Raw genomic sequence first — 23,890 nt, 5'->3', positions numbered from 1 at the left:
ACGTGTATGGACTGTTACAGCATTATAGAGGAGCCAGGACGGATCGGTCTCTCACCCTCACTGCCCAAGCCATCACCGAGTCCGGTCCTCAGCTCCTGGCGTTATTAAACCAAGCTTGCAGAGCAAATCGCGGATACCCCACAACAAACGGAGAAAAACCCCACACTGCCGAGCCCACAGCCTGTCCCCTGAAACGAGGGAAACGAAGCACGCAACGTCCCAAGTGGCTGCGGGGCGGGCATCCGCTCGCCACCATTTCCCGCCTCTTTCCCAGGGGCTGCTGGGAGTTGTAGTAGGGGGCGGAACGAAGATGGCGACCAAGATCAGAGTGGTGCTGCGGCCGGTGAAGAGCATCGTGGTTCGCTTCTGTCCTTTCGAGACCAATGTGGAGAGCACACGGTGAGGCACTTGCAGGGGCAAGCGCTAGCTCCGGCCCTGCGGCGGCCTGGGCATGCTCTGTTCTTCAGGTCCGCTCCCGGCGAAGAGACTTTGGCCGGGCTCCCTGGTCTGTAAACCACCCGTCGCCCTTCCTGTGTCTGGGCCGTGGACTCTGAACGCCTCACGGCAGGTTGGGGGGCTGGACTTTTTGCTTTTAATTTTACTTACTTGGGGGTATAGAGGCTGGGTTTATACGTACCCGCAGTGCGACATGTGTTGCTCGCCGTGGTTGGGCTCTGCGGCAGGGCCTGAGGCACAGGGCTGCTCCCTTCTGCCCTTGGGAGCGTGGAGGTCTCCTGGGGAGCAGGGAGAGCGCCCGCCCCAGTCGGCTGCTGCCCAGGCCGTGGCCATGGCAGGTGCGAAATGAAGCTGTTCAGACTTCTGTCAGTGGGGTGCTCGGTCACTTGCTATCACTGTAGCCAGCAGAAGTATGAAGACCCTGGTAGCGAATCATGAGGGAAATAGCGTATGTTGTTTTCTCTTTGCAGAAGAGCCTCCTTTCCCCAGACTTCTGCATCTGCTGTACTTTAACATTTATGATCTTGGTCTTTGAAGGCTTTTATTTATTAGGGCTTTGTAGCTTTCCTAGTCAGAACCATAACGTTTTAGAATGAGAAGACACAGTGCTTTGCTGTGTGTTACCAAGGTACCAACTTTTAATGTCTTTTAACTTACCAGAATGTGAAGCAGCTGTCTTGCGTTTCAGAAATCTACCAGACTGGTGACGTTAAATCAATAAATGTTGTCTCAAACGTAAACAATAAAATATTGGCAAGCAACTGGTGTATAAAGAAAAATGAGAATTGCTTTATTGATTAATTTTATTTAAGTTACTGTTAGTAACCCAGCTGAGAGAAGGGCAGGAAGTGCATACACTGGATTTTTGCAGAAACCTTTGATATGCTTTGTACACATTAGCACATAAGGACTATCCATTTGGATTTTAAAGAGTGATTGTCTTGTAAGATGTATGTCTGAAGTTATTAAATACAAACCCTATTTTGCTTATGCTTTTGTTGCCCAGCAATATCAAGATGTTCATATCCATTTTATAAAAATACTTAATTATCATTTCTCTCTGCAGCCTACTTAATATATTTTCAAATATATTTTCAGAAAATTTCTTCAGTGTATAAACCATAAAAAAATCCAGGCCACTAACAGAAACTGTGAAGTGACTGCTGATGTGAGACATGACGGGTCTGAACCACTTGTAGATGTTAAATTTGGTAAGGAGTTCATTTTAAACCTTGAGCAAAAGTTCCCAAGATAACAAAACCTTCTGCATTTGTGTTGTTATGATGTTATTTTCACTATGATTGTTTCTTTTTATTGTGGTCACTTTTTTTTCTGGTCCTGGTATGTAGCTAGATGTTGTGCAGCTGGGAGGAAGAAAGGAAGAGAGAGTCACTAACAGCCTGATGTCTACATAAACATGTCTGTATGCCTCTCTACTACATACAATTTGATCTAAGGTCAACTAGATCTAAGAATTGACTTAACTTTTGAGGTTAAGTATCCTTTTGTGTGACATACTTGTATGGTGACGAGTACAGGTCCAGGGAGCTAAGTGTAGCTCTGTTTTGATGTAAGAATCTGCTCACTTTCTGTGATTTTTGTAGTTGTCCCTGGTGGTGGCATCTCAGTCTTGAGAACAGAGAAGCTGAATACCTTTGGTTGCTTATGCAACTGAGTATCTTACTCTGCAGTCTGAAGGAACTGCTCATACAGCTATGACCATACATGTGCAGATGGACTTGCAGAATGAGGTCAACTGATGCACAATAAATTTTTGGTTTCCTTTGAGGGTATGGTGAACAGGCAGGGAACTGATGGTGGAGATTTCATCAGTTCTGGAAGCGGCCCAGATTCCAGGCTGTGAACAGATGGCTCTAATCTGCTTTTGTCCTTTTCTCTGGCTGCATCTTCCTCCCTGCTGTGCTGTAATGGACCAATATGTCATGGAGCCCATTAAAGTTCTCATTAATTCTTGCTACCGCCTTTTCTTTAACTTCCATATATTTACTGAATCAGTAGGAGTGTCAAGGGTGCTGAATGTACTTCATTTTGCTTAGGAAAGTCTAATTATTTCAGTGTTGACATTGCTTGTTTTCGCCCTCCTCCACGCCCCTCTCTTTCCTGTCCTTGTCCTAACTGTGATGCATTAAGACTTAAGCAGTGAAGCTTAATGTTTCTCACAGCATAAAACCAAAACAGTTTATTTCCCTAATGCCAAGAGCTACAGCCCTGAACTTTTCATTTTCTAAGGGCTAATTAATTTCCAAGTGAAGAGTTTTGAGCCCTTGTAGTTAGCAGACATGGGGCTGGAACTTGGATAGCCATGCATGGTGCTGCGTTAATATGGGTTTGAGGGTGGCTTTTGTGTTTGCAAATCTTGCAAAAAATAAATAATTAACTTGGGTACAATGCTGCCTCCTCCTTTTCTTTAAATAGTTGCTTTTAGAATGCTAGAATTTCTAGTGATTTCTGTTTGGTTTGGGTTGGATTTGGTGGTTTTGGTTTTTATTATTATTATTATACCCACCAGTTTGTGTAAACCAATTCATTGTTTTGGCTAAAGGAGTAAGTTAAACCAACCATAGACAACATGCTGCTAAAATGCTGAACCATGTATATGGAAATTATGCCTTCCAGTGCCTTCTGTGCCTTCTGTTGGGTACTTTGAGGGCATAGTATGAGCTGTTCTCATCAAATAGGGGCTCTTGCTGTGGGTGTACCTAAGAAGTGGTTCAGATTTTTTCAGTAATGCAATACAGGAGTGGGTTGTGTGCAGTTTAATGTGTTTGGTTGGTGATGGTGCATAATCAGATTCCTTGGTAAACAGGGTACTTTCTAATCGACAAGATGAACAGGATAATTGGGTTTATTGCACACTGAAGGAATTGTGACTTAGACTTTGTGACTTCTTTTTTTCCTTTATAGCTGATGGAGACCGTTTGATAATGAAAGGAGCCAACTTGACAACAATAGAGATGTTATCAGCACTGGGGTCCAGATGTAGTGCAAAAGACCTTAAGGAAGAACAGAAAAGCAAGAAGAGTGCCTGAAGAGCAGAAAACCAACTGTGTTTGCATTTACATGTGTTAAAACCAGCAGGCTGCGCAGAAGGCTTTTTCTCCTCTGCAACTAAAACTGAGAGAGAGAGATGGCCAAAACACCAAGCAGTTTAACATGCAGCACGAGGAACCACTTAAATGTTGCCCACCTTCCTCTGAAGAAAAACACAGTGGGTCAACCAGTCTTCTAGCACTAGTGGGTCAGAGTGACTTAAGATGCATGAATGCACCTTTCTAAACATCTGCATCAGTCGTCTGCATGGCAGACTGGTATCACATGTATTTGCATATGAATGTGATTAATGCACATTAGCTATTAAATTAATATGACAGATGTCTTTGGACATTATTTCCTACAAAGTTTCTATACAGTGGAATGTACAATATGATTAGAATGTTTATTATTTGTCAAAATTATTAAATACAAATATCCAAATAAAACTTGGAAAGTTTTCATTGTTGACTTAGCTGAGCAAGTTGCAAATAGAGGGTAGATTTTAGAATGCTGTTAATAACCCACCTGTTGCTAAGTCCCTGCCGTTTTCTTCCTCTCTTTTTCAAGAATGTGTGACATTTGCTGAATGTAAATTCAGCTCGGCAATTAAAGTAGCAAGATAATGGGACTGTGAACACAGTGCAGCTACTCAGCCTGCATGAAAGTAGATAAGTTTGGCTCAAAGGGAAAGATGTTAGGTTTTTATGATAATTGGGGTGAAGGACTATCTTTGAAGTTCAATTTTGTAGTATTTTTGTCACTCACTTTGGGGAGATTTCATTAAATATTTTATAAAGATCAAAGGGAGAGCTTTATTTAGTGTTTACAGCTCGTTGTTCAACTCTGTAATTTACTAAAGTGCATGCTTAGGTGTCTCACTGTACTGCAAAGCTGTGGGGTTGGGAGGATTGGCATCTCCTCAGCCTGTGCAGGTGAAGATGTCAGCTGCAGTTGTATTTCATGTGCACCAGTTTTGTTCTGCTTCAATTCATAATGGAGTTAAAGTTCCAGTGTTGAGACTTGCAACTACAGTACCATCAATAGCAGGTAGCACACCTGCCCAGTTTCTACAGAAAGGTAGCACAGGTATTTCCAAAGGTCATTTGACAGCAGATTTAGGGCACGGAATATGAAACTAGTTTGACCTTACTTGTACAGGGATACTCTTTAAAAGTAACACTGTTTTAAATACCACTGGCAAGGTAGTTTCTTGCAACTTCTTTACCAGGATTCTCAACTCAGGGTGTCCCATGTTGGAGAAGTAGAGCTGTGCTAAAGATGTTCGATGATATTTTATAGTGGCCTCCTCTGTGTGTTTGTAACAAATTGAGGTAAGATGAATTGGGCAAGAGGTGCGTGAAATTTAGATGTGGGAGCAGTGGATGTGAATGACTTTCTCTGGGCTGAGTGCCTTCTCTGCACTCTTGTCCTCTTTTTTGTTAGGCCACCAACTCTTCCAAGTGGTCTCAAGAGCTCTGAGCTCCTGAACCTGCTCCTTGGCTCCCTTCTAGTGGAAGAGTTACAAGAACATCTGAAACAGAGGAATTTAAATACTGTCAAGCTAGAATAGTATCCTAAAAAGTGGGCTAGACACAAATAAGGCTGTTCAAAGGACAGGTTTGGTTTCTTGGTTATTTTGCTGTTTAGAAGAACACGGTGTAGCATGACTTTACCTGAAGAAGCCTTACAGGGAAAGTGAGAATTGTACAAGTGAAAAAGCACTGGAGAATTATTCATTCCCTGGTTAATCTCATATTCCTCTGCTCAAAAGCCCGTCTAATATATCAGTGATTTTCATGATTGATTGTTCTTTGGCAGTTTACACGTCAGTGTATAAAACTTGTGTTTAAATGTCTAGATCTCTAATACCTGGAGATGGAAAACAATGACTAGAATCATCTTAAACCTATTTATCCTCCAATTCCTCTTTATTTACAAGTTCTTGTCCTGCATGAGATGAATGTGCCATTCAGGTAACTAGCTGGTCAAGGTGCTTCCGTCCTCTTAAAATAGCTGCAGAGCTGTTTCTAGAAAAAGGTAGTGCTATCTTCATTCAAGATTTCAACTGGGAGTGGCATTGTCAGCCAACATTTCCACAGCAAGTCTGAACTACTGCCTGGCCCAAATATCTGCAAAAGGGCAGTGTCCTGATGCCTTTCTGGCAAGGTGGAAACAAGCAGCAACATGCTTTCAGAAGTGGTTCATGCTGCCAGTGCAAACTCTGTTCTTTGTAATAACCTGAATTTGGGCAATTTTCATGTAGGAAAAACTGGGTAGAACACAGTATGGCTGTGCAAATCCCACTTGAGGAGTGAGGGATGATTTAAATCTCAAATATTTTTCAGTTGTTACAATCTGATATGTTTTTGTTGTATGTGGGCATGCAAAGTTCCAGAGAATTGCCCACAAGTAATTTGTCCAGTTGGATGTGGAAGAATATATTAGTTCTGGTTAGCTTTTCCTAGTTCTTCCCCTCTAGTATATGTGAATTCTGAATGACCAGGGAGTTTATATGGTAAAAGGAAGCCTCCCAAAATTTAAAAGTAAGTATCCTTGGACTGTGTTTAGCAGTTCTCAAGATTTTTGCTCCCAAATGTATCTTCTGCACACAGGATTTCCCTGAGCAGGTGGACAAACCCCTTGCAGTTTAAGAATTGTTAGGTTACTGTCCACCCTAATCAGCTACAAGTGTGACCAGTTTCCCTGGGTGCTGGGCCCTGCTTCTCCACTGGGTGGTTTGGAGTCACTTTCAGACTGACAGGTCACCATCAGCAGTGCCTCACTGAGCTGCACTTTGCTCCCCTCCCTTCCTCTTCTGGCATTAGCCTTTGTCCTTCCTGATACTATCTGGTCTCCTCCATTCTCGCCTTTTCCCCTTAGAAGGCCTGAGTCACTCTTCTGAGCCTTTTTCATTGTCTGCCACGAGGTTGCAGTAGCTTCAAGGAGCCAAGGTGCTTTGCTCCTGGTAGACCACTACTTGTCCCTGCACAACCTCACTGTGCTGAAAAATGTCAGGATAGGGCAGCACAAATGGTTAGAGTTGCTCTTTGCTTCTGATTGTCTTTAACCCACCAACAAATTATCTTTCTATTGAGCTGGCCTTTTCAGGGTTTCACAAAACTAAACCTGTGCTCACAGATGGATATTGGAGGTGTAAAGTCAAACAAGTTGCTGACCTTTTATGAGCATGTCTCTGGTATCAAAGTGATACTTGAAAGCAGAGTTAAGGTGAGCAGAGAGTCTGTTTGACTTCAAGTGTTGCCAGCAGAGGTTAATGGCATATCAGAGGAGATCTCTGCATTGTGCTTCAACTGGATGAAGCAAGTTTGACTTGCTTAAATGTGAAAAGAACAAAATAGCTAGAAAAGAAGACCAGCAGTCCTATTTGTGAAGGGAATAATCAGTCAGTAGGAACAAAGCCTTGGAAGGATGAGTCCTTCACAAACAGGTTTTCACAACTCAGACTGGAAATCCCTGCAGGAATTTTAGAGGACAGGCAGGAGATAAAGCATCAGGTTCCTTCCTTCCTTCTTTAGGTACTACTTCTCTGATTCTTTTGACCCTTCCACCCTTTCTCAGCAAAGAATCAAAAGACCAGCCTTACTGTGAAACTAGCATGGTCAGCATGCAAAGCCAGCATGCTGTTTCAAACCGAGCTCTTGCACACATACACTGAATTGTCTTTTCACTACTGCTGAGCCTCAGCTGTTCAAATCACTTGCATGAATAAAATAAATTATCTTTGTGAAATTTATGAAGTCTGTTTTTCTAGGTGGAGTGTTATAGAACTTGTCTTCAGAATCCATTTCTTTAATAAATTTCACAGTAGTTACTGGAAATGGCAAATACAAGAACCAGCTGATTCATTCTTCCTTTCCTTCACATAGCTAGATCAGTGTCAAGCTGCACATAAAAAATGCCATGATTTGTGCTAGAAACAATCTTGTGGCAGAAGTATAGGAGAAAATCAAGGAACTGTGATGTAATTTCTTATCTCCTTACAGATTTTCTCTGGCCTAGATGCCAGATATGTAAGATCCTATCTTGAGGAGGAATCAAGGACCTAAACCCAAGCAGCATGAGGCTTTTCTAGTGGAGAATACCTGCTGGTTCTGTGTGATTGCTTGAGATGCCAGAGGCAAGAATTTTCTTAGAAGATCTTTTGAACATACTTGGCAAGCCTGGTGTGCTGGCAATGGGATAATAGTAAAAACTGGCTTTAGCTTCCAAGCAGTTTTTTTCCCCTGGATTATTCTACTGTCCATGAAAGAGGAGGTCTTCTCCAAAAGCCAAGTCTGAACTGGAAGCTTATGCCTCAGCCTGTCCTTTCCAGCTGTGTGCAGCTGTGAGGAGACTTGTGCTTTTTGTCAAAAGAAAAAAGGAAAAAAAAAGAAAGAAAAGAAAAAATCATCAGTGCCCTCGGGAACTATTTCATACCCAAGCCCTTTTTGCTCCAGAGTGAAGTCCTTTGGGAGCCCTGACCTGGTAGACAAGCTACACATACTCTGAACACCTTATGACAGGATTTTGCTCAACGTGAAGAGCAGTGGTTGCAGTCCCTCACTCCAGTGATGGTATCCACATCCTATCTCAGATCCTCTGTAGAGGATGAGGGTCAGGCTCTGCCCTCCAGGTTTCTACAGCTGTGATGCTCTTCTTTGTGGCATCCCAAGAATGCAAAGTAGTGAAATTTATGTAACTATAAATTAAACTTTTTAAAATGAGGTTACCTTCACAGTTGTCAATTAAAATATTTAATAACGTAACTCATAATAAGCAATTAAAAAAAAAAACAAAACACCAAAAAACCCAAAACAAACCAAAACCAAACCCAACCCTAAAACTTGATAGACCCTTTCTGAAATCCATCAGGCACATCTGCAATCTGTGATTCTAAATTTTATGGGCTAATTACTCATGACAGGTAGAACAATTTCTTTTATCATTGTTTACTCCAAATCATGTACCAATTCCTTGTCCTTGTGTCCTTACAGCTCTGGACCACACAGAAAGGACAAAGTTGTTTTGTGTTTTGTTCAGTTTTAGTTATAGAGCTTTGGGATAATACTTTGTACACCTGAGATTTCTTTTTACATCTGAGATTGTGTACATCGAGATGGCTTTTTAGCCATGTCAGAGTATTCTCTTTCTGAAAGTCTCCTCTGTGAGCAGGTATCCACTGCTAATAGGCTTTTGCTTTATGTGGATCAAATGCCTTTTCAATGCTAAAACTACAGCTATGGGCCATTTGTAGCCATCCTGATCTCTGCAGGAGACAGACGTCTTGCAATTTTTAACACTGCAATGACTAGCTGATTGTCAAGTTCTGAAGGTAAATATAAATAGGTTTATACTGATGTGTGAATGTTTGCTACTCATGGTAGATAGTGCTGCTAAATACAGAGGGGTTTTCAAAGCTTCCAAAGTTAGACACAAGCTTGTCTATCTGCAGTCACTATGGAGATAGTCTGGAGCTGATGTGAGGTTGTTTTTGTCTGGAATGAGGAAAATGAAGCCTGGAGTGCTCTTTCTGGTCACTGCAGGCTCTGGAGCTTCCTCTCCTGTCGCTGATGCAGGGTACAATCAGTGAGCTGTCACCCCATAAATTTTGTCCTGGATGTAGGCCTTTCCCTTTAAGCTGGCTTTGGAGGTGCTGCTGGCAGCCTGGAGGACACACAGTGAGGCTGCTGCATGTTAATTGCATTACAGTAATTCTTGGGGGCATCTGCCAGAGCCAGGACTCTGCTTGGCTTGGGTCTCAGTATTGAACCTGCCTGGCCCAGACACCTGGCCACACACAGAAGAGGCAGCAGTGGCCAGATCCACAGCAAAGGCTGCTCAGACCCATGCTCCTTGGGCTAAACTGTGCTGGGGAGCAGGATGGCTTTGTTTCGACTTGAAAACTGAGATGTGGCATACAAAATTCATTGATAAAACACAAGCCATGCCCAGCTCTTCCAGCTCAGAGGTAATGAAATGCTGATGCACTAGGAGATCTTGTACCTATTGACATACAAATGAAAACCTGCAGGTTCATGTGTTGTTTCATAAGCCCTGGTCTAGTATTGCCCAAACACATAGCTCCTGAGCTGCAGTAAAGTCTACCTAGGCTATGCAACTGTAGCACATGTTTCATCATGTCTGCTTACTGATGACAAGACTGGGAAGGGAAAACCACACTTGTACAACAAGGAAACAGAAACAAAGCTGTGCTGCCTATGCAGTTTTTCTCATCCATGCCTTGCAGGTGAGTAGCTATTATGCATGGGATGCTTTAACTATTTTCACAGCTAACGATAAGCCAAAAAAGTAAAATTTGGGCTGTGGTGTACAGCTTTCCTGGCAAGTTTTTAAGGCTTTCTTAAGAATTCGTCTTGTCTAAAAGCCTACCACTTAGAGAAGGTACTATACATACATGATGTCTGTATACTAGAAGGAAAGGAAGATCTTCCCCTTTATGCAGCAGAGCAAAGTATATCAGATTGGTTTCCTTCCAAGTTAAATGTATGGGCAGTTTCATGAGTAAAGGTCTAGGGAAAAACTTACACCTCCTATGCAACCTGATCCAGTGATACATTGCAGACCAGGAGGTGGTGGTGCTCTGCCCTGCCCAAGCAGCAAGTGTTATGACTAGGGAAGATGAAATCCAGCTGACCTTGCATGCAGTGGGTAATCCTATGGCTACGTGAAGAGAAACCTCAAGGACTGCTGGCCACAGCTTCCCAACTCTCAGGTCAGATGAAACATCACTGCACGTCGCACACTTGCCTAAAGGACTAGAATGAAGGTCTCTGTGCACTCTTTTTGCCTTGTTACTTTTTTTTTTTTTCTTCTTCTTTTTGTGTAATATCTTCCCCCTCCCCCCAGTTGCAAGAGCTTGACTACCTCAGGAAAACATTCACCCTGGCAGGCCTAAGATGCCAAGGTGGTGGTTGCTTCTACTGTGGCTACGTGTTTCCCGTGCAGCTAATTTCCACAGAAAAATTTACACTTCTCCTTGTAACTTTGATTCTCCTTCTCTTGAACAACATATAGTCTAACATGGAAATGAGCAAAACCTCAAGGAGCTCAGCTGTCTGTGCTGAAATGGTGACTTGTGGTGTAGGAGTTCCACACTTTCCATATGAACGCATCTATTTGCTGCTGCTCTTCACATTTATCTTGAGACTACACACACAAAACACATCTGACCGTGGTGTCAGCCTCAAACAAGGCAGAAACTGGGATTTAGAGACAAATCCCTGTGGCCCAAGCAGCTCTGAATATCTGAGCATTGGATTTTGGCTCCCAAAGTACAAGCCCTGTTTGACCAATATATGTACTGTACTGTTATAGCAAAAATGAATGTATATTTTGCAGCCAAGAGGATACATCTATGGTCCCTCTGGTTACTTCTAATTTTTTTTTTCTATCTGGATACCACGGATTTCAGCACTATTTCAAAGAAATTTTGAGGTGTGTCATCAACAGTATGACAGCAAGTAACTCATATCACTGCCTTAATTTGCAAAACATCTGAATTTGTAAAATCAGCTTTTTTCCCCCCTGTATCCTAACAGTCTGCATATCAAAAAAGAGAGATAAGATGCTCTTTTCTTCTTACATCTTTTATGAACTTACATGCCTAGACCTGAAGAATTTGTAAGGAGAATAAATCAAACCAAATTACTTGTGGGAGGATTCAAAACCATAGCAACGCTCTGCACAGGTAGGTATCTGCATCTCCATGTACTTCAGATCCAGGAATACTGTCTCACCACTAGATGGAAATAGTGGATTTTACATCTCCTGCTTGCATTATCAGCACTTACACCTGAACACAATTTGCATATCACAGGCCATCTGCAGGCAGCGCTGCTGAAATGTGGATCCATGGAGTAAAGCCAGGATTTCTATTTCTAGAAATTGTCCCTGTTTTACAAAACCGAAGACTTCCTAATGCCTGAAGGCTGATTCTGTTTGATCTCCCACCTAATTGCTTTTCATTCACCCCTTCTGCAAGCAACCAGAAAAGGACTGCAGGATGGAGGGCATTTTTGGTTCCACTAGTAAACAGTGGCCTGATTTAAAATTTACTCCCCAGTATCTTGCGCAAGAAAAAAAAAGGGGGGGGAAGAAGTTGCCAGTCTTGTGTTTCAATACACCTACTTAATGACAAAAAAAGCAACGTAGCTTGCTGTCTTATGAGCAGACGCTGTAGTCTTATTTGCATATTAAAAGCAAGCGTATAGTCAGAGAAGTGGAAGGTAATTAAAGGCAGCTCAGTAGAGGATAGTCAGAAGAGGTTTTTTTTTTTTAAAACCCAGATGAAAACCGAGCTGATTAGAGTATGACAAATTTGACCTTTTCTAGAAAGTACCAAGCCTTCAAACTGATTCAGTTTGGCTCTACTAAGTTATGTCACTGCTAAGTGTAAAGGGAAGCATCCTCTTTGCACCAAAACATTTGGAGTTATGGTACCTTCTCATGTTGTGAAATGCAGGAACCAGCCAGACCTTGCTGTCTTCTCTGGTTTTGACACCTCCATCTCAAACTCCTCCTCAGCAGGGGAACATAGGCATGGCTACTCCATCAAACAGCTCCAGACACTAGGTGTGTCTTCACGTTTTTATTTTTCTGTTCAGAAGAAAACAGCTATGGGCTTTGCTTAGTCTGGCATGAGACCAAAAGGGGCAGAAACAAAAGTGGGAAACAAACCTTGGGTGTACATCAGGATTTCTGTTGTGATTTAGAAAAACAGCAGCTTTCTCACAGAGCATGACAGTAAATCTCTGCTCACCTGACAGAACACAACAAAAGACTGCCCCAAATCTCAGGGAACCTGCTGCGTTGCTATCACCTCATGGTACTTCTGGACCAGCATACAGCACTGGCAGCTGCTCTTTCCTTTGAGACACAGGAATTGGGGTCTTGCAGCTCAGTATGGCAACCAAATCTGTGTTTCCCCAGAGCTGAAGAATGAGGCTGTGCTCAGGCTTTGATTTATCCTGTATGTGCAGGTACCTGCATTAGTTTTGTATTTTGATTGATCTTGCTTGCTACTCAGTCACTGCATGCAACACATCCACTCCGAGGTCACAGCAATCTATAGAGTGTGGTAGCTCAGTAATATGTGATATTCCAGCAGGACTTGGGGGGATACTGGGAAGGCTTGCAATTAAATCCCAGAAACTGCTTTGGGATACTGACCTCTTATTGCTCTCTCCCTGTGCCATATGATCAATCATAGAATCATTCTGTCTGGAAAAAACCTTTAAGATCATCGAGTCCAACCATTATGCCTGACGCCTCTTTGTTCCTAAATTATCCATTAAAAAGTGTGGTATGCAATAAGAAGTGCAGTTCAGGATTCAGTCCCTCAGACTTACAAAAATTTCCCTGTGGATCCCAAATACTGGAGACCACTTTTGGACCCAAGGACACAGTGGGCAGGACTGCTTTGCCACAGGAGGTGCTGGGCGGTGTTTGTGCCCCAAGAATCATCCCTTGGCAGGATGGCTCCGGTAGTGTCCCCCCGTTCTGGGCGCAGCGCCCCGGGCCGGGATGCAGATAAGGGTTACGTGCGTATGTGTGTGTGTCTGTGTGTGTGTGTGTGTGTGTCTGTGTGCGTGTGTGTGTGCGGGAGGAGGGCGGGCAGGGCTGCGACGCGACGTGCCCGCTCATGCCGCCGCCGCCGCGGGCGGGACTCGCCGGGCGGGGGCTCGGCGGGGAAGGGGCCGGGGCGCGGCGGGCACCCTATTGGCTCTCCCCGGCGGCACATGTCGCCGGCCCCGGCTATAAAGGTTGGCTGCGGCGCCGCTGCAGCCCGTTCTCCTACCTCTGCGCTTCGTTAGGGTCACTGCGAGTCCCAGCGCCGCCGCCGCCATGGCCATCGATGCGTTTTTAGGCAAATGGTGCCTCATCTCCAGCGAGGGCTTCGAGGAGTATATGAAGGAGCTGGGTGAGGAGTAGCAGTTTTCCGCCTTTGCGAGGGAGGGAGGGAGGGAGGGATGGAGTGCGGGATAGAGGGTACCGGCCTCGGCCGCCTCTGGGACGTGCCGGCGCCGGTACCGGCCGCTGAGGCTCTGTCCAAGGTCTGCGGCGGGCGCGGCCCCGGGGCTGGTGCGCGGCCCCGGGCTGGGCCGGCAAGCGGTGGGCGGCATGACCGAGAGCTGCAGCGGGGCGGCGGCTGTCAGGGGGATGCCGCGGTGCTTCGAGATGCGGCAGCGGGGGCAAGGAGCAGACCCTTCCTCCCGGGCTAACTGCTGTCCCGACTCTACATCCGAAAGATATCGGTCACCCTTTTTGCTCCGTAATTGCTGGGAGGCAGGCGGCGGTGCCAGCAGAAGCATCACCGTCGTCTCGCTGCTGCCCAACTGTCACCCCTTCTCCGCCGGCAGCACCCCGGATTACCAACCGGTGCTAGGAACCCGGCTGCGATTAGGCCGGTTTGCTCCTCCCTCTGCCGGCAGTGCTCGAGGTGGGGAGCCTGGAGAGGCCGGGGCTGCGGGACCGGTGCAGGCGAGAGAGCGCCGGGCTGCCCTCGCCGCGGTGCGGGGGGCGGTTGGGTGTGCCGCGCCCGGTGCTGCTGCCACACTGCGGCCGGGCTCGCTCCGCCTGGGCTGCCGCGCACGGACCTGCCGGGCCTGGGCTGGCTCTCCGGGCAGCCACCTCGGGTGCCCCTCGCCAGAAAGGCACCTGGGGTATCCCCTCACCAGAGACCCAAACCGGATCGGCTGCCCTTGGGTGACCGACAGCTGAGCGCTGCCGAGGCCATTTGTATTCTGCTGTGGGCTTGTATTGCCTGCTGCCAGGTTGTCCTACATTTTGTAACAGAAAGTTACTTAATAGAGGACAGAGCTAACACCAGGAGCCTCCTCTGCAAGTCCCGAATGACCACCTCCCTGGGAAGCATCTTGGCCTACAAGTGATAGACACCTTGCAGCGTCTGTGTAGCCCAGCAACCATTATCTTCTGCAGTTGAGCTACTGGTGAAAGTTAGGGTCTTCTCTCAAGAGGTGGAATGTCTTTGGGGGGAGGAGAGGAAGGCATTTGTCTTCTGCTCTTAGTGTAAAATACAAAAGGCATCACTGCCTTTACAGACAGCAGAGGCTGTAACTATTATGTGAGAGAGGCCAGTCAGTATGTGATAACTGTGATAGGAGAAAGCTTCCTGGACTGAGCCCTTTGAGAGACTTTGGAGGAAATTCAAGAATTTTAAGCTCAGCTCCATTCAGCCATGGATTGGGATGCCACTCTGCTCATGTCTAACAGCAGCGCTAGGCACTGGCCAAGCTGCAACTTCAAAGCAGAAATTAAGTGGTGCAACTGCAGAGTGTATATGCATGTGTAGGCAGCAACTGAGTGTTGTTTGTTTTCAGATCACAGTCCTAAAACAATCACTTTTCTTTGTGTATTTACAGTTTAGAAAATCAAATGTCTTCAAAGTCATACTTTAGGAGCCAGTTCTTTGTTGGAGCTCTCCTTGACTACTTAGGAAACTCTCTGCCACTGATCCTATTGTTACACCATGAATGCGATTTTACAGATTCTGCTCATTCTGTATAAAAGAACACTTGAGGATAAACAAGTTTGCATTTCAGTCCTTGCCATACGGAAAACATATGCTGCTCATCTCTGTTTAGTTGGATCCCAAGGCGTAGCGGATCAGATAACTTGGATTACTCTGAACTGGATGACAGCAGGCGAGTGGGTGGGGGGAGTCACCATGACAGTAATTTCCAATTCTGGTCAGGAAAGCTGGACTGAGGAGGACTGGTTTTTGCTCTGCAGGCTCAAGTTTAAGGCTCAGTCCTGGATTCTCAGCTGAGCCTGGAGAAGCAGCAGCTGGGAAGTACTTTGTTTTTCTGCCTCCCAAGGAAACTCTAATCTTTGCTTTGTGGACTCAGCCCTCACACAAGTATCCTGTATGTTCAAGGGGAGTGCTGTGCTGTTACCAGACAACAATTTCTAACTACATCAGCTGCAGAGCCTAGACACTCACTGACTTGGTGGCACTTTCTGCTCCTTTAGCTTCCTAGCAATTCCTGGTTCCACTCTGCACTTCCCAATTTGATGGATTCACATTTGTTGCCTGCCTGCTCTCTTACTTGTATCTTCATGTCAAAGGCCCAAGCAAACCCTTCAAGCAGTGCACACAGGGTCTGAGTCAGGGTGAATCTTTTAACAAGAGTTTTGAGGGCTGCTGTCTCAGATGATGAATTTTCAGTCATTCACAAAGCTCAGTTCTCTCACATTCTGTTTGGAGTTTTGTTTTGCAAGCTAGTGGTTTTCTAATTCAGAATTGCATGGTTTGGATAGAGGATGTAGAGGATGGAACTTCATTAAAAATTGCTTGTTTTCCATTGTGTGCAGAAGAGTGTTTCTTGAGTAAGGTGGATAATCTGTCAATTAAAAATAGATTTTTCAAAGCATTCAGAACTTGAAGGGAATAATTCTGTACGTTAGTTTCAACTTTTGTGTTTGTTTTGCTATTTATTGTTGATTTCTTTTGGTACAAAATTCAGTGCTGAGTTTGAGGACATCTGTGAGTGCTCTAGAAGGCAAACTAGATTTAGCTTTAGTTCTCTGAGGAAGTGAAAGCCTCTGAGGAAGCAAAAAGGCTGCAGACAAGCCTTTTTTCCTTTCCTCATCAGTGGATAATTTAAAACATCCTTTTTTGTGTGTGTGTGTGTGTGTGACTCTTGAGCTTTTATTCTCAAGTGTACTGAAGTGCCTAATTAAACGGGAATTAAGTATTTGAATTCTTGTGTGGCCCAAAGCCTTAGGGCTTAATGGACTTGGTGACACTCTGTGCCTCTCGCCTTGCAGGTGTGGGTATGGCCATGAGGAAAATGGGGAGCATGGCCAAACCAGATGTTTACATTGTTAAGGATGGAGACACAATCACTGTCAAAACAGAAAGCACCTTCAAAACTTCACAGTTCAGCTTCAAGCTTGGTGAGAAATTTGAGGAAAGCACATTAGATGGCAGGAAAACTCAGGTCAGTATATGAGAGTTTCTAATGAAAAGCCACAATCCTTTGGGTGTTTTACAGTAGATGGAGATGTTATTCAAAAATAACTTTTGACATCCACACTAACAATGCTTTCCTTGAACAGCTGTCTATGTCTCATTGAAATATTTTTTTTTTCCAATTTTGTGAATTAAGCAACTCCCAAAGAGGGAAAATGCTGAAGCCAATAATGTCTTGTGTATTTAATTGTTTTGAATCTGTAGCAGAAGCATTGTGCTAGTAAAACTAACAGACCTCTAAATCCCTGTTAAAGCCAAATGTCACTGCATTTGAAGCCTGTGGAAGAAATCCCATTGATGTTTAATCAGAGGCAATTCAGCCCTAGGGTTAATCTTTCTGCCCAGTCTCCTATTTGCACAGCAAGAGAGCTGGAGTCAGTGTGCAGTGGGACAACAGACACACCAGATGTATGTGAGAATCAAAGTCTCTAGTGTCAGAAGACCAAGATCTCTTCCCTGCACCAAGCAGGGAGAATATTCATCCAAAAGGAAGTTAGACACAAAGAAGCCCTCAAATACGTCTCTCATTTCCATGTGTGAGTGCTCTCTGAGTACCACTCCTGTCCCTTCCCGCTTTTAGCCATGCGCTGGCAGTTCATCTGCTATTGCAAGATCAGATAAATGTCCCACAAAAGCTCAAAGCCTGTCTACAAAGAGATGAACAGAGGACATCATCTGCTCTTGCTCATTGAAATTGTGCATGCTGTCAAAGGTCTGCCTGCTGCAGGAATGTTTCAGAGCACTGAGAGAACAAGCAGTGAAAAAGCAGAGAAATGCAGGAAAAGGATCAATAAAACGTGCAAGATAATATCCTGGCTTTGTAGGATTGTATTGAGTGAGCTGAGCTGGGAATGTTTCTTTGGAATAGTGTGTTGGAAAGCCTCAGTCTCCATCAGATATCATGGGTAAAATAGTAACATTTGGATTCTTCTTTCAGACACTTATCAGCTTAAAAGATGATGGGTCATTGATTCAGGAGCAGGAATGGGATGGCAAGAAGACCATAATAACACGGAAACTAGTGGATGGACAACTGGTGGTGGTGAGTCCCATCCCGCTTTCTGATCCTTGAGTGCTGCTGTCCTGAAAAGCAGCTCTAAAAGAGCTTTTTCCTTACAGTCTGTGTTGCGGCAAATAAACAAATCCACCTCTTTGTCTTCTAGGAATGTGACATGAATGGTGTCAAGTGTGTTAGAGTCTACCAGAAAGCGTGAGCACAGCATCGTGTTCAGTAGGAACTTGCTGCAAAGAACTCAGTTCAGTGGACAGAGCTCCTCTACACTCCATGTTTTCCTTTTCCCTGTTTTGTAGTATTTCAATGGACTGAGTAGCTGAGTGCAATCCTTTTTAAAAGCGGTGATGTAACTATCCTGAACTTACGAGGCTATTAAATAAAATGTCAAATACATGAAGTGGGAATGTTGTTACTGTAGTGGAATTGCAAAGTGAGGTTTTATAAAAACTTAGTTGGGTTTTAGGCTCTACTGCAAACTGCCTTCAGATCAAGATAATGCCATACATGGCAATGAACAGCTGATTCAGCAAGCTGAATTTTGACCAGCATCCTTAACTGCTAAGGTAGGAAGAGCTGAAGCAGAAAAAGTATTCAGATTCCAGGCTCTCGAGCTGTCTCTAAATCACATCTTACAAAGTAAATAGAATGGGGTGGGTATGAATAAGAGAGAAGCTTTGTTGGTGTTTAAGTAGGGGAACGTATTTTCAGAGCTTAGCTTGGGTTTTCCTGCTTCAAACCCACAAATTCCTTACCTGAAAAACTATATGCTGGTGAGCCAATGAACAGGATGAACCTAAGCAAACATGTACCTGCTTTACCAAAAGGAAGCCTTATTTTGAGAAGACTCTTTGTTTACCTAGCAAAATTCTTCCTGTCTAGCAGCACTCTAAAAATTCTTAACTAAGATTTCTGAATTACTGCCTAAAACATAAAACCTCATTTTATTATTTTTTATTTTGATTTTTAAACTGGCTTGAAGCACCTAGAAATGGAGTTTATATGCTTTTAAGTGCCATAATAAATAATCAGAAACATCATTGTCTTGAGTATTGCTTTTACACTGGGTGGGAAACAGAACCTACAGTGCTGCTAACCTTCCACAAAGATGTCAGATCAGGCACAATTAAAAAGGTTTAGGTGAATTTCTGTCATGCCAGACAAAGAAGTCCTTAAAGTGCAGCTGTTTGGTGTCAGGTGCTGGGGAGAATTTTATCACATTCAGATTCTGGGGAGTGATGCAGTCACACACTTACAGCCTGATGCATCAGGCCTTAGAGAGTCCACTGGTGCTTCAACCCCATTGATAACTGAGCTGCCCAGTGCATGTACCACATTGCAGAGCTCACTTTAATAGCAGAAGAGTCTGTTCTTCATGTTTATACTATCAACTATAAAAAATTATTTCTCCTATCATTTAGGACTGTTTATCCTCTTCATAATTTACTGACTATTTATGAATCATCCCCTTTACATATGCAATCTGAAAGAATTAATAGCTGGATCATATTTCTGGTATATTTATTCTTTTTAATGATCTGTATATTTTTCCTGGTCCTCTAACGTCTCCTTTTTGAGTTGGCCAACCTTCATATCACTTTCATTTACTAATTTTCCTTACTTTAATGTCAGCCTTGAAGATCTAAGCCATACAATTACAGACAATATTAGAAACAGATTTTTTTCCCATCTTTTTTTTCTTTTTTCCATAGATTTTTTCCCCCAGATATTCCCATAGGAAGAAACAGAAGACAAACTGATCTGATGATGAACCTGGTTAGTTTATGGTCAGAAATACAGTAACTAGTAGCAGGAGCATGGGTGTCTCCCTTCTGAAAGAAAGAACATTGCTGCTTTAAGTAGGACATTGTGCTTGCTCTGGGGTCACTGGTCTATCCCCGCTGCTTGTTTACTCCCCTGATACCGAGTAGTGTTAATTGTTTACTTTTCATTTGAATGGAAAAAGCTTCCAAAGTCCTTTATAGAACATCCGCTTGGATGACAATGAGATCAGGGCTTGTAAAACAAAAGGCAGAAGAGTATCCTTGCACAGCGGTTTCCTTGGGAAACAAGGCTTATAAAGCCTCTTTGTGTGTGTGTCTGTGCGTGTGTGTGTGTATGTGTGCTCACTCGCTGATTTTGGTCTCATCTGATGTAGAGGCTAGAGGTCCCAAAGGTAATTATTCTTCCACAAATGTCATGAAAATAGGCAGCCAGATACCTCCTGATGAAAGAGACAGACCATTAAAGTTCCTTGATGATGGAAAGACTGCACATGGAAGTGACATGTGGTTTGACATTAAATGGAAGAAAAATATTAGAAGCCCTCTTGGCACAGGTAAGAAGGTATCTTAAGCACAGAAGCTGACCAATGGTAAGATGAAGATCAACAGGAAACTGGAATTTTTTAGGGCTAATCCTCCAGAACTACTTAAGCTCACCTATTTATTTGCCTTTTTTTTTTTTTTTGATAGCTTCAGCCACTGTTGCTTCATTTTAAGTGTGCTGTGAGCCAGAACTATTGTATATACAACCTCTTTGTGTTAGATGAGAGCATGTACTTAAACTGACAGTCGTTTTGTAGTACTGCAAGACAAGATTTATAATGCTAAAGGCAAGAAAATAGTATAAATTTGCAAATTCCTTCTATTCATTCTACAAGCAAAAACATCTACTCTTCATGGAATGGTTTTGCATGATGTTCTCAGTGTAAAACAACCAATTGTCCTGAGATTTAAACAACTCCCTATAATTCACTATATCACATAAGATGGTGGAAAGTAAGACTCCCAAGAACAACTGAAAAAGAAGAAGTTATTATCCAGCCAGGACTGCTTTATAATGCTTCAGAATCAGGAAATAAGGAGATGAGTTTTGTTGGGCCATTTTACTGCATGTTTTTGAAAGTATTTTGAAGGGATAACAGAAACATGTTCAGCAAACTGAAGCTGCAAAGTAAAACTTGCTCAAAGAGAAGCAGTTTCTGTATCCAACCCAGGGACTGGGATGGGCTTGGATGCCCAGGGAGGTGGTGGAGTCACAGTCCCTGGCAGTGCTCAATAAATGTGTGGACATGGCACTTCAGGACCTGGTGTAATGGCTATGGTGATGATGGGTTGATGGTTGGACTCGATGATCTTGGAGGTCTTTTCCAACTGGAATGGTTCTGTGATTCATGTTCATTTAAAGTCATGAGCAGTGTCTTCCCAAATCGGTGTAGTTCTGCTGTTTACACACAAAAGAGGGGTTGAGGATATGGTTAGGTTTTGTTTGTTGTTTTCTTTTAAGGGATTTGGGTGGGGGGTTCTGGGTGGTCAACTGGATTAAGGAGTAGAAAATGAACTTGTTCAGCAATTTAGAGCCAATTTTCTACCACATCAGGGAAATCTCTTGTCTGAGCTTTCCAGGAACACTATTGAAGTGGCACTGTGCTTTGGGGAGAGCGTACTGGCTCTATACAATGCTCAGACTATCAAAGATCTTCCTGTTATGGTTTGGTTAGATGATTTATTTGTAAATTGTTATCCTACTCTGCCTGCAGTCTCTTGCAAGTAGTACTGGCCTTTCCTCTTCCTCTCCCTTCCCCACCTCACACATCAAAGTTTTTGAAAAAACAAAGTCAGTGATGGGAAATCTCTCAGTTTTCCGAGGGGATGGTTCCACTGATTGCTGTCAGATGTCCTAAAAAAAGGCAGTGATTATTTCTTCAAGTGTGGAGGTCAAGTGCAGGAAGATAGCCAATAGCTACTTGGGCAATATTAACCGTGAGCCTCAAACATCCATGAAGACAATTAATCATTGCATAAACACCCTTTTTTGGGGGGGTGGTGAGGGGTGGTGGTGGGTGGTTAGAACCTAAAGATCTGGTATTTCATTTCAGCTCAGCCTGGGGCCTATCTCCATGTCTGAGATAGGTGTCAGAAGGTCAGTCTCCACATCTGCAGATTCTACATGAAATTTGGTGCATTAAACTCATTTCTGTAAAGGAGATGCCTTATAAAGGGCTTGCATTCTACTTTAAATTATTGTACAAAAATAAAAGCAGTAATGCAGGCCAGCTCAAATTAAACCTTTGTTGGTGACTCCCTTCTCTGCCTGAGTTATCAGAAACTCCCTGCATTATGTTGCTTCTTTTTCTTGTAGGGGGAATAAAAAACCCCCACACCGTGAGCTCATGGGTGGGAGTAAGTTATATTAATTATTCTTTGGTTCCTCATGGCATTCCCATTGTTCAGCACTGGGAGGATTTTGGAGATTGTCCAGCATCTGTGTAAACATAATTTTGTCCCATGGTTCCCCTTCTAGTTTTGGCTTTTCAGCCCTTGTACACATAATTAAGATTTTGTTGACACCTCCCAGAATAGTATTACTTCATACTATTATTTCAGAAGGAAAGGAAACACTATGAGAGACCCTGCTCCCAAGAGTGAATTTGGCTTCCTTTCCAGCAAAAGTGTTTCCAAAATCAATTCCCTCTACCAGATGGTCTTAATCATATTCTGTAGATATTTACAGGTGAAGACCATTACAGTTTCAGAAGAAATGTATATTTTCATCAATAGGGCAATACAGAAACAGTTGCAGATAATGCCTTGCACAGATCTGCTGAATCCCCAATGTTAGAGTTGAGACTTTAAAATAAATAGCACATTTGCCACTAATCACAGATGTACACTCTGAAATTAAACACCAGAAGACAAATATCCCCCTCTGAGGACCATGCATACTACTTATCTAGGACTGGACACTTGCTCCCACATGCACAGCATCTGGTTCCCTCAGAAATTCATGCTTGAAGTCAATGGTTCTACCTTCAGAAAAGGCACTAGCTAAGGATTCAGATCCTACCTCATTGTGCCATGCAAATGTCCACCAGAAAGTCAAAGGACTGGGCACAGTTTTCAGGCTTGGCTGATGGTGCATTGCTGTTGAAAACTCAGGTTGTCAGCCATAAATCCCATTCACAGAGATAGAGACTCCTTTAGGACTGGTTGGACATCCCAACTCACAAGAAGTGAGTTAAAGTACAGTTTGAGAGGCTGCACAGATATCTACTGGAATTTCCTTTTTCCCCACCTGCTGACTCTTTTTGTCAGTTATGTCATTGTTCCACTGTGATCAGCTACCTGTTGTAACCATGGCTTTACATTTCAGGGGATATTTGATACTTCTCCATAATTTCTTCTATATAATTTGCTAGAGAGCTGACTGCTAGTTTGAGACTACAGCATACTGAGCTGGATTTCCAAGCTGGATTCCTGCTAAGAACAAGAGCCAAGCATGTTTATTATAGAGGTACTGATGGTATTTTAGCAAGCCAGAGCCTTCTGTATCAATGGCAAGTGATACCTTACTTCAGTAAGACTGGATCAGGCTTTAGTGACTGAAAGCTACTATTAGAAATTGGGAAGGAATGATTAATTTTAAGACACATTACTGGGCCTTTAAAATTAGATGATAACATTTTCATCCTTGATGTTTGTAATGCTTGTGATAAGAGACTTCACTGCAAATGGAATTTGAGCAGCAAGTAAAACTTGATAGATTCGTATTTTTATTTATTTATTCTGATAGCCTGGTGAGCCTAAGACTTACAAGAGAAAGGAGAGGTCACCATTGCCAGTATGGTTTGATTATGTTCTCATTGTCTTACTCCTGGAATGAAACACAGGAGTAGTGTGTGGGATTGAGTAGGGAACAAAACATACTGCATTCACTTTGTGGTCTGATTATTTAATTACATTATTATAGAGAAAACATTTCCTTTACATTGGCCTTGAATAGAATTAATAGATTTAAATAGGAAGGCTCATAGAATAGTTTGGGTTGGAAGGGACCTTAAAGATCATTTAGTTCCAACCCCCTTGCCCTGGGCAGAGACACCTTCCACTAGGCTAGGTTGCTCAATGCCTTGTCCAGCCTGGCCTTGAAGACCTCCAGGGAGGGGGTATCCACAATCTCCCACGGCAACCAGTTCCAATATCTCACCACCCTCATTGTAAAGAATTTCCTCCAAATACCCAGTCTAAATCTGCCCTCTTCCAGCTTAAAAAGCTGTTCCCCCTTGCCCTATCACAGCAAGCACTTGTAAACAGTCCCTCTCCTAAGTTGCATCTCAGAGTAACACCTCTTAATTTCAACCATCTTATGGTGACATATAAACAAGGAAAAGCATTTAGGATCCAATGCTTTTATTTTTTTTTTTCAAAATCTTAATACTTATTGGGACACTTTTTGAAGAAAATGCCAATAAAATAAGTTATACAATATTGCTTGTCGTGTCTGCACCATGATATAATGTTGCTGAGAAGAAGGCTGTAATTATTTTTTGACTGCTCTATAAAATAGGGTGC

At 43.2% G+C, this 23,890-nt stretch overlaps 2 protein-coding genes across 2 annotated transcripts; both read left to right on the top strand.

Moving 5' to 3' along the window:
- The first annotated feature begins 310 nt into the window (after window positions 1–310).
- Window positions 311–3,886, top strand: MRPL53 (mitochondrial ribosomal protein L53). Its single transcript, XM_054385527.1, has 3 exons — window positions 311–399; window positions 1,555–1,667; window positions 3,382–3,886. The coding sequence occupies exons 1-3, from the start codon at window positions 311–313 to the stop codon at window positions 3,504–3,506; spliced, it is 327 nt and encodes a 108-aa protein (XP_054241502.1). The 3' UTR covers window positions 3,507–3,886.
- A 9,229-nt stretch (window positions 3,887–13,115) lies between these two features.
- On the top strand, window positions 13,116–18,570 carry LOC128970314 (fatty acid-binding protein 5-like; the record flags this gene model as incomplete). The annotated part of the gene is given in 6 exon segments (XM_054385434.1): window positions 13,116–13,154; window positions 13,157–13,294; window positions 13,297–13,450; window positions 16,321–16,493; window positions 17,463–17,567; window positions 17,689–18,570. Coding segments are annotated over 6 exon segments (660 nt in total), but the record flags the coding sequence as incomplete, so codon positions are not given.
- Window positions 18,571–23,890: the final 5,320 nt, after the last annotated feature.

This window comes from Indicator indicator, chromosome 12 (genome assembly GCF_027791375.1).
Source record: "Indicator indicator isolate 239-I01 chromosome 12, UM_Iind_1.1, whole genome shotgun sequence".
In the NCBI taxonomy this organism is placed as follows: Eukaryota; Metazoa; Chordata; class Aves; order Piciformes; family Indicatoridae; genus Indicator; species Indicator indicator.
The sequence above is the reverse complement of the archived record's forward strand: the minus strand, read 5'-3'. Positions and strand labels throughout refer to the sequence as shown.